General features: G+C 38.6%; 1 protein-coding gene across 1 annotated transcript; it reads left to right on the top strand.

The window, feature by feature from the left end:
* Window positions 1-627: 627 nt before the first annotated feature.
* Window positions 628-10,914, top strand: atp8b5b (ATPase phospholipid transporting 8B5b). Its single transcript, XM_026274556.1, has 27 exons — window positions 628-705; window positions 830-885; window positions 964-1,077; window positions 1,205-1,303; window positions 1,411-1,472; window positions 1,562-1,634; window positions 2,292-2,362; window positions 2,461-2,543; window positions 2,692-2,850; window positions 2,931-3,019; window positions 3,101-3,294; window positions 3,645-3,853; window positions 3,931-3,974; window positions 4,196-4,361; window positions 4,912-5,100; window positions 5,199-5,314; window positions 5,392-5,556; window positions 5,673-5,784; window positions 5,882-5,987; window positions 6,068-6,209; window positions 6,294-6,477; window positions 6,607-6,830; window positions 7,621-7,704; window positions 7,783-8,028; window positions 8,965-9,103; window positions 9,189-9,319; window positions 10,107-10,914. Exons 1-27 carry the CDS (start codon window positions 651-653, stop codon window positions 10,362-10,364), a joined length of 3,570 nt encoding a protein of 1,189 aa, XP_026130341.1. The 5' UTR covers window positions 628-650; the 3' UTR covers window positions 10,365-10,914.
* The last annotated feature ends 33 nt before the right edge of the window (window positions 10,915-10,947 follow it).

The following is a 10,947-nucleotide window of genomic DNA, read 5'->3' as shown; positions in this document are numbered from 1 at the left end:
TGTAAATACTTGTGCTGATAAGACAAGAGCTGTAAAATACACTGAACTTTCTGCCAGTTTATCATTAACCACAGCTAGACACTAACAGAGAGATATCATAATGCATTATGATCAGACTCCATCCAACCTGCAGTTTGTCTTATTTCAACACTTTGTAGAAAGCACTGTATCATAAACTGGCTTCAACATCTCTAATTCATCTGTATGAACCTACAGAAAGCTCTAGAACAGACTGTTACAGGTCAAACATGTAAATATGGCCACATGGTTTTTCAGGGATTTTTCTTAACCCTAACCCTTTATATTTATCATATAAAACACACCATATGCCAAGCATTAATGACAAATACTTAAAAAAAAACAAAAACAATTGGGAATATCTAGCATCTCTGGCTGTGACCGATTCAAACAATGACAGCCGTTCCAAATCAAATATATATGTCAAAGATAATTACACAATATGTCCTTATGATTACACAGCTCATTACTCCATTCGATTTTTACATTATGTGTAAGTTTTATAGTTTTCTTCATATTTAATACTTTTAAAATTTTATTTTATTTAATAAATATTTATTATATAATAAATGTTGTGTTATTTTGGTATGGTCAGTTTCTCAGTATCAGCGTGATGATGTGATCAGAGAAACATGGGCTCCCTGCTGTCTGCGTGTGGAATTAACACGAAGAAGAAAAAAGTAGAAGGTAACATACTGTAACCAACTACACCGAACACATACAAATATATATATATATATATATATATATATATAAAAATAGTGTTCTAGATAATTTTCTTCTTGTCTCTTTTTGTATTTTATTTCCTCAGAGGAGAGGCATCTGCGAGCGAATGACAGGGAATTCAACCTGTCGTTTAAGTATGCAGTGAGTAGGAAAATACTTATAGATTTTATATTCAACTCTCTTTTTTTGAGCATATTGTGAGCGCGTGTGTCCTTACAGACCAATGCCATCAAGACCTCCAAGTACAACGTGTTCACCTTCCTCCCTCTCAATCTGTTCGAGCAGTTTCAAAGACTGGCCAATGCCTACTTCGTCTTTCTTCTCATCTTACAGGTATCTTAAATCCATCTTAATTAGATTACCACATTATTACAGCAATTTCAAATGTTGAAAAAGCGTTTAAGAAGCCTTCAAGAGTGAGAAAGGTGGTAACAGGCGTCTCTGTGTTTGTGTTTCGCAGCTGATTCCTCAGATCTCGTCTCTGAGCTGGTTCACCACTGTAGTCCCACTGCTGCTGGTGCTGTCTATGACTCTAGCCAAAGATCTCTCTGATGACATCGTGAGTCCACTTCCTGTCTATGTCCAAAACAGACAGCAACATGTTTGACTTTCCATTCATATGACCCCCCTGTTGCTTTTTGTGCCCATGTTCATCCTACAACACAGACCAGACACAAGAATGACAAACATGTGAACAACAGAAAAGTAGAAGTGCTCATTGATGGAGAGTAAGTGTCATGACGTGACTTTATCTTTTTACCTAATGCACTTTTAAAAAAAGAATGTTTGATAAATAAAAAGTCACGGTTTCAAACAGGCTGAAGAGTGAAAAATGGATGAATGTTCAAGTGGGTGACATTGTGAAGCTGGAAAACAATGAGTTTGTCACAGTAAGTTTATAGCAGGCCGACTGATGGTACACTACACTATAACACTCCAAACATGGAATAAACACTTTATATGGCAAAAAATAAAATAAAATAATAACTGTCTGATGATGGTGCTAGGACAGTACTGTCGAAATAAAACCAATTCTAAAAATTAGATGAAAATTTGTAGGTTAAAAAGATACTAAATTAAAAGGCAACTGCATGTGAGGTTTTATTTTAACCTTGAAATACTAGTTTTCTCACCGAACTTAACAAATTAAATATGCAAATAAGTTGAGGGAGATTCGCAAAAGGGGAAGATTGCTTTATGGCAGAAACAAATGCATGTGTATCTGGCTAGAAAGGATGCAGCAAAAACTGGAAGCTGACAATAAATTAAATGGTCTACCTATTAGATTGTGTTTTATTAATGTCTACAACACCTACCCAAACCCTAAACCTACCCCTTACAATAATGCATTACGACAGAGATGCATTTAAAGCAGTATAAACTCAACTCACTTAACTGTAGGGGGTTCCAAAGTCACAAAACTACATGCATTTGACTTAAGTTGAACTACTTCTGATCTAAACCTAATAGTCTTTTTACAGTCATTACTAACGTATAATAATAAAACATAAGAACTGAACTCCTCTGTATTGCTCCCTGTGCTACAGGCAGATCTGTTGTTACTCTCTAGTAGTGAACCTCTCAACCTCATCTATATTGAGACGGCTGAGCTGGACGGGTCAGTATCTGAGCATGTGGATGTAAATGTGAACCTGTTCATCTGTTATTATTGTGTACCAGAGCCATCGTCTGCCTCTCTTTCCTCGTCTGTCACAGAGAGACCAACCTGAAGGTGAAGCAGGCTCTGACACTCACAGGAGACCTAGGCAATGACATCCAGAAACTAGCAGCATTCAATGGTGAGCGACTGATGCACCTGCAAAGAATCTGCATTACAGTATATCAGGCATTGCTAATAGTCAACTGCATAAAAGCATGCATGCTGTTTAGAACCCTTCATATATACAGTACTTATTAAATACTGTATATCAATATTGTATATCTCAGGTGAGGTGCGCTGTGAGCCTCCAAACAACCGTCTGGATAAGTTCACAGGGACTCTGACGGTGGGAGGAGAGACGTTTGCGCTGGATAACGAGAGGATTCTGCTCCGAGGATGTACCCTCAGAAACACTGAGTGGTGCTTTGGCCTGGTGGTGTTTGGAGGTGTGGAATCCTAATCTAGAAATGGGCATACGAAAGTAAGACGTTTTCTATATTTAAAAGCTTTGTTCAAATCCGTTTAGGTCCTGACACAAAACTCATGCAGAACTCTGGTAAATCAGTCTTCAAGAGAACCAGCATTGATCATCTCATGAATGTCCTGGTGATGTTTGTAAGTAGATGTGTGTAAATATGTTACATATAAATATGTAATAAAATGTTTCATTATACATCCTATTCATTTGTTTGTTAGATTTTTGGTTTTCTGGCCTTCATGTGCACCATCTTGTCCATTGGGAATGGCATTTGGGAATACATAGAGGGGAATTCCTTCATTACCTTCCTCCCCAGGGCTGATGGGGCGAATGCATCTCTCTCAGCATTTCTCACCTTCTGGTCCTACGTCATCATCCTCAACACCGTGGTTCCCATCTCTCTCTATGTCAGGTCAGATGCTGAAATAACGTAGAAATTGTCTGGTTATATGGATTTATATCTTCAATATGTTCCAAATGTTGCCATTATTTACTCTCTGTGTTATTCCAAACCTGTATGACCTTTTTCTTCTTCTGGAACAGAGAAGATATTTAGAAAAAATCTTGATAATGGTTAACACTGGAAATCAATGGCAACCAAAACTGTTTGTTTACCGGCATTCTCAACATTTGATTTTAAACAATGTAATAGAGATATTTATACCAAATATACCAACATCTTTCAAATTATTTTGCTGATATAATCATTTGTAATAAAAGAAAATATTATAAAATGAGTGACCTTTCTTTCCCTTTCAACAGTGTTGAGATCCTTCGTCTGGGGAACAGTTATTTCATTGACTGGGACTGTAAAATGTACCACGTCAAGAGTGACACACCGGCCCAGGCCAGGACGACCACGCTCAATGAAGAGCTGGGTCAGATCAAATATATCTTCTCTGACAAGACGGGAACTTTGACTCAGAACATCATGACCTTCAACAGGTGCTCCATCAATGGAAAATCATACGGTAAGAGCGCAACGAGATGTCCCAGAGTCACCAATTTCAGCTAAAGGGTACAACTGAACTCTTTTTACGTTCCTCAGGTGAGGTTGTGGACTTTGCTGGACAGAGGGTTGAAGTCACTGAGGTTAGTGGTCAAATCTTCGACAATATATAACTTGAGAGCTATAGGGAAGTCCAGGGTTGGTCTCACGAATGCTTATTTTAGAAGCTGTTTTGTACTGTATGTTTTTTTTCAACATTCAGAATTTCTCACCAAAGTAAAAAGTGTGATTCCACTCTCCCCTTGGAACTGAAAAGACATCTCTTTTCCGTACTCATTCTTTCAATTTTCTTCCTCATTTCTAGAAGACAGAGAAGGTCGATTTCTCCTGGAACCCTCTTGCCGACCCAAAGTTCTGTTTCCATGACCACAAGCTGGTGGAAGCGGTGAAGTCGGGCTCTCCGGAGGTCCAGGCCTTCTTCCGTCTGCTGGCGCTCTGCCACACTGTCATGCCTGAGGAAAAAACTGAAGGTGAGTGCCATCTAGTGCATGCTCTGCAACACTATTAGTGATTGCCAACATATTTATATACAGATTACATCGATACCATCACATCATTCTGCAGTACAGAAATTGCAATTAAGTTTTCAAAATATATTCTATAAAATGTATTCAAAAAATACAGTAATGCTATAAAATATTATTGCAATTTGAAAAAATACAGTAATGCTATAAAATATTATTGCAATTTGAAAAAATACAGTAATGCTATAAAATATTATTGCAATTTGACATAAAATTCTAATATAATTTAAAAAGTACATTTGCTGAATTTTCAGCATCATTACTCCAGTCTTGAGTGATACATGATCCTTCAGAAATCATTCTTAAATGCTGAATTGTTGCTCATAAAAGCATGTTGAAAACATTGCTTTATAATGAGTATAATGAATAAAAGAACAGCATATAATATTTTATAACTTTTTACAATTTAATGCATCTTTTCTGAATAAAAACAACTAATACTTTTCATAAATCAGCCTCATATTTGTTTCTTCTTGATACTTTTGTTTCTCCACAGGAGAGCTCTTTTACCAGGCTCAGTCTCCAGACGAGGGGGCTCTGGTCACCGCAGCAAGGAATTTCGGCTTTGTTTTTCGCTCTCGTACCCCAGAAACCATCTCTTTGGTGGAGATGGGTGTGCCCATCACCTATGAGCTACTGGCGGTGCTGGACTTCAACAACGTCCGCAAGAGGATGTCTGCTATTGGTGAGACCATGTGCTGATACCCTTCTGAAGTAAGGAGGAACATTATAAGGATAAGAGAAACATTCCCAATGTCTTGAAGTAAAAGTGCGGTTCTTCAGTTCGTAGTCCAGAGGGCAAGCTGACACTGTTCTGTAAGGGAGCCGACACGATTATCTACGAGAGGCTGCATCCATCCTCCACCAAACTCATGGAGGTCACCACAGAACATCTGAACGTGAGTTACATTTGTGTTTCTAGAACACTGTGTGAGTGTCTGTGTGAGTAACTCATGTCTGACTAACACGATCTCAGGAATATGCTGGAGAGGGTCTGAGGACGTTGGCTTTGGCCTATAAAGACTTAGACGAAGACGAGTTCGAGAAGTGGAAAGAGCGCCACCATGAGGCCAGCACCTCGCTGGAGGACCGTGAGGCAAAACTGGATGCAATTTATGAAGAGATTGAGAAAGATTTACTGGTAGAGTCACCATCACACAGAATGCTGAAGTGTTTGCTGGTTTTCTATGTTCCTCTTTCAATGCAAGTCAACGGGATTTCTATTCTTATATGGAGTTTGTTTCTGTGTGCACTCAGCTTCTTGGTGCTTCTGCGGTTGAGGATAAACTTCAAGACGGCGTGCCTCAGACGATTGAGCAGCTCGCCAAAGCTGACATCAAAATCTGGGTGCTGACTGGAGACAAACAGGGTAAGCTCACTCATTTTAACGGCTGTTAAAACCTCCTCTGCTGGTTTACTTGATGTTTTCGCTACTGTTTCATGCACACCATTGCGATGTCCCACAGAGACGGCTGAGAACATCGGTTATTCTTGTAATATGCTGCGAGAGGAAATGAGAGAGATCTTCATAGTGGCCAGCAACACGGCAGAGGAAGTGCGAGAGGAGCTCGTGTGAGTTTCATCCGTCTCTCCTTCTCCCAAACCATTTCAAACGGATCGTGTTTGTAAAGAGATCCGTACTCTATGTTCAGGAACGCCAGGAAAAAGATGTCACCAGAATCAGGGGACGAGCCACCCATTGAGAAGAGCAGACTTCTGGGTAAAAAATCCCAGGTGGTGGAAGACGAGAAGGTGGATGGAGAGTACGGACTGGTGATTAACGGCCACAGTCTGGTAAGAGAAAAGGATGTATTTGTCATTTTTTTCGATGCTTCTTCAAATGGTTTTAATCCTTGCATCTCCCAATCCTCTGCCCAGGCATTTGCTCTGCAGAAGGACATGCAGTTGGAGCTGTTGAGGACCGCATGTATGTGCCAAACGGTCATCTGTTGCAGGGTCACCCCTCTCCAGAAAGCTCAAGTGGTGGAACTTGTCAAGAAGCACAAGAAAGCTGTGACTTTAGCTATTGGAGATGGAGCCAATGACGTCAGCATGATCAAAAGTGAGTGTTTCTCACAAAGAGAGATGGCATGAATAAGACTGTTTACTTAAGACTAGTGTGCTAAAAACTTTTACCAACCTTTTCTGTTTAAAATGTATCCGATCTCTTGACTCCTCACGACCTCTGTAGCTGCACACATCGGTGTTGGCATTAGTGGGCAGGAGGGCATGCAGGCGGTGCTCTCCAGTGACTTCTCCTTCGCTCAGTTCCGTTACCTCCAGCGCCTCCTGTTGGTCCACGGCCGCTGGTCCTATCTGCGCATGTGTAAGTTTCTGCGCTACTTCTTCTACAAGAACTTCACCTTCACCTTCGTCCACTTCTGGTACGGCTTCTTCTGCGGCTTCTCTGCACAGGTGAGATGGAACATTTTGAAATAATTTCACTTTAATCTGGTTTACAGTTTAGCGATGGACCAGGCGTTTCAGTCAGATTATATTTGGTCTTTTTGAGAAAACTCTGCCGAAATGTACTCTACCTACAGATAGTTCCATTAAATAATAATAATATTAATAATAATAATAATAATAATATCGATTTTAATTCCATTTAACAAATCTGTGTTCTATATTTGATATCATGAAAGTCATAAGAAATATATGTATGTGTGTGTTTTATTGTGTCTCAGTTAGCTAGTATTTTTCGTTATTTTTTTAACTAATCGAAATAACCCAACTGCAGTTTGATTGAGATTAATTAGAAAAAAAAAGAAAAAAGAAAAAAACCATGATTTTTGAAAATGGCTAAAAACAAGAGCTCTTCATAATATATATATATATATACATTTTTTGTAATTGTTTGCAAACTTTACTAGCAATTTCTGAGTAAAACAGAAAATCATTTTTTTTCTTTAACAATTAATTCAAAATTAAATTATTTAAATTTTTTCCAATTCCAGTCATGTGAACAGTAAAATTTCTGTGAATGTTCTAGCATACATCTTAAGAAACGTTTGATTGTCCATAGCTCGGTTACAAAATAAAAGTCATTAAGAAGATGCAGTGAGTACAATCATTTATCTGAAAGTGATATTACTGATCGATCTACACACCACAAGTTGAGCTCAGTGATTACAATTTTTTGTGAGCATGCATCTGTAAAATGACTAATTGTTCCTATTTTTTGTGTTCTCTGCTCTCTCCATAGACTGTGTATGATGAGTGGTTCATTACGCTCTACAACCTGGTGTATACAGCTTTACCTGTTATTGGCCTCAGTCTCTTTGATCAAGTATGTCACACCCCTGGATCAGCATGCTACATTCAGCCTCACTGAACTAACTTCATTCATGAACGTGTGTATGTGCAGGATGTAAATGACCGCTGGAGTTTCCAGTACCCCCAGCTGTACGCTCCGGGTCAGCTGAACCAGTATTTCAGTAAGATGGCCTTCGCGAGGATCCTTCTGCACAGCTGCTACAGCTCACTTGTCCTCTTCTTCATCCCTTGGGCAGCCATGTGTGACACCGTCAGAGATGATGGCAAAGACATTGCAGATTATCAATCATTTGCCCTGCTAGCGCAGACCTGCCTGCTCATTGCCGTCAGTGTGCAGGTTAATTCTCAGTTAACAGTATACACACACAAAATGCACAACAGTTATTGAGAATTACCATCTTATTCAAAAATTTTAACTGTATATATTGTACTAGGGCTGCACAATTATGACAAAAATTGTCGTAATTGTGATTATTAATTACGATTATCACAATTTACACTGAATGATGTTTATACCACTGTTTGATGCAACGGCATGCCATATTTTTATATGAAATAAGGTGGAAACACTAACTGAAAAACTTTTAGTGCTTTTCTATAGTATTAAACCTCAAATGACAACTAGGATTTGGTTTCTTCTTTAAATTATAAGAAGGTAAAAATATGAATGGTATTAAAATTATAATTATAGGAAAACCCCTTAAGATAACACGTAGAAAGAAAAAAATGCACGCAGAATAATATTAATAGACTTTGAACGATTAATTGCAGCTTTGAACGATAATGTAATTGTGGCATCTATAATTGTAATCGCGATTAGAAATTTGTTTAACTTTGCAGCCCTATATTATACATTTTAGAAATAGATATATTGGAAACATGCTTTTTGTTTTGTTTGATAAATGTGTTGTGTATATAGTTTCTTATTTAAAAAAAAAGTATTTATTTGATCAAAAATACATAAATAACAGTGAAATATTACAATTAAAAAAAATCCATTTGAATATTTTTTTTTTATTATGTTTTACACCATTTTTCAGTGTATGTTCCTTCAGAAATCATTTTAATATTCCAATTTGCTGCTTTAGAAACATTTTTATTGTTATGCACTGAAAACAGCTGAACTACTATTTTTCTAAAACCCAACAACGATTTTTTTTAGATGAATAGAATGTGCCGAAGCAATTCATTAATTTGAAATAAAACCCCCAACATTTACCCCAAACCTTTGAATGGCAGATGCAAACAAACCCTATGTTTATGTGTGTTTAAGATGGGTTTGGACACGTACTATTGGACAGCAGTGAATCAGTTCTTCCTGTGGGGCAGTCTGTCGGTGTATTTTGCCGTCACCTTCACCATGTACAGCAACGGCATGTACTTGATCTTCACGTCATCTTTTCCTTTCATTGGTGAGTGTCCCTCCGTCCCAACCACATCTGCTCATCCTGCTGTCTGTGTGTTTGAAGCAGCTCCAAATGACTCAATCTTTCTCAGGCGCTGCAAGAAACTCCCTGAACCAGCCGAACGTGTGGCTGACCATCTTCCTAACCACCATATTGTGCATATTGCCTGTGGTGGCCAAACGGTTCCTCTTCATCCAACTCAAGCCCACTATCAACGACAAGGTGGGTTCAAATTTTGTCGTCACCTCAGTTGATTGACAGGCGATCTGACCAATCATTACGCTGAAGCCTCTATTTTGTTCAACAAACTAATTAGAGAGGATAGTAGATTATCGTCAGTGGACCTGAACTTGAAAAGTAGTGTGTGTATTGATGGCTTTCCGCGGTCGAAACAAAGATACCTTCAGATGTTCATTCACGTTTATTTTGTGCTTTATAAGTTAATATAAGAAGATGATCGGTTCACATGCTGCTTCAACGATCGGTCACAACACATTAGAGAGCCACATAATTGTATTGTTTGAATTTGGACTCATTCTTGACTGGTCTTGGTCTTGACTTTGACTCGGATGAGCTGGTTTTGACTAGGTTTTGGAGTTTGGAGCCGGTTTTGGAGTTTGACTGGCATCACAGGCGTCTCGTAGCCTACTACACGTTTACTATTTATAGTAATTTTTGCTCTAAAACAGTGTTGAGACTCTCTCAGGCAATGCGCCAGTTCTCGACAGGATGACGATGTGAGATCTCCCTCCCTTTATGTGTGGAATGAGTCAGAGCTGTGGGATGCAGTGGCACGGCTGCAGCACAGCGTCACGCTGAGGCGGAACGGCAAGGTTATTTCTGGAATCCACAGTCAGTGGTGTCACAAAGTCATGAGCAGGAGTCATTCATAAACAAAATGACTACAACCTGAGCCTTATGCTTCTTCCTCCTTCTGTGTTATTGACACTAATTGTATTCTTTCCTTTCAGTATATCGTATATTTTCCTCTCATTCTTCTGCTCTACAGGTGCGACACAAGGTCAGACAGACAAAAGCTGCGCCTCCGTTGCCTTCTCACAAATTCCCTCGACGACGAATCAGTACGCGGCGATCTGGTTATGCCTTCTCTCATGCTCGCGGTTATGGAGACCTTGTCACCTCTGGACGCTTTCTACGTATTCCAGTTAAGAGCAGACCAGCTCTTTTCCACCAAACTGACACACCGGTGGCTGACAGCACACCTCAGACCTATCGAACCATTTTCGAGGAGGCCCAGAGTCCTTAAAGCTCCTTATTCTGTTGGATTTTCTTGCGAGGACTTGCCTTCAAGCTTGATTTCAACTTCAGCATTGGTAATATGTAAATAATACAGGAGAGAGATTCTTAAAATATTTCACATATGAGTAAGATTGATTGTGAAGTGAAGTGGTGAATCAGTAAGAAGCTGATTTTAGCTGTGATTAGTGGCTAAAAATCATGTGATAAAACGTGAGGTTTCTTAATGTTGTATTAACAACACCTACAGTATGCACACAGAAACACTTGACAATAAAATCACGTATTAAGACCAGAGGACATTATAAATATATATTTTTTAATTTTGGGAGATTAAAATGTCCATCCTGCCGTTAGATTTCATGTGCTTTTAATTGTGTCTGACGGTTTCATAGATGTTTTGTATGTTTCTTTTTTGATGCTTTTATTTTTTATTTTCATCAATGAATATTTGAAATGGTCACCAAAATGCGTTGACATACTTTATCATGTTTTGTACAAAGATGCAAATGTGCCTTAATTAGTAATAAATACAATAAATTTAAAAACTACAAAAACAACTTTTTGCTTTTTTATCATATTTGTGTAATTGT

This window comes from Carassius auratus, chromosome 10, assembly GCF_003368295.1.
Source record: "Carassius auratus strain Wakin chromosome 10, ASM336829v1, whole genome shotgun sequence".
In the NCBI taxonomy this organism is placed as follows: domain Eukaryota; kingdom Metazoa; phylum Chordata; class Actinopteri; order Cypriniformes; family Cyprinidae; genus Carassius; species Carassius auratus.
This window is presented reverse-complemented; position numbering and strand designations above follow the sequence as displayed.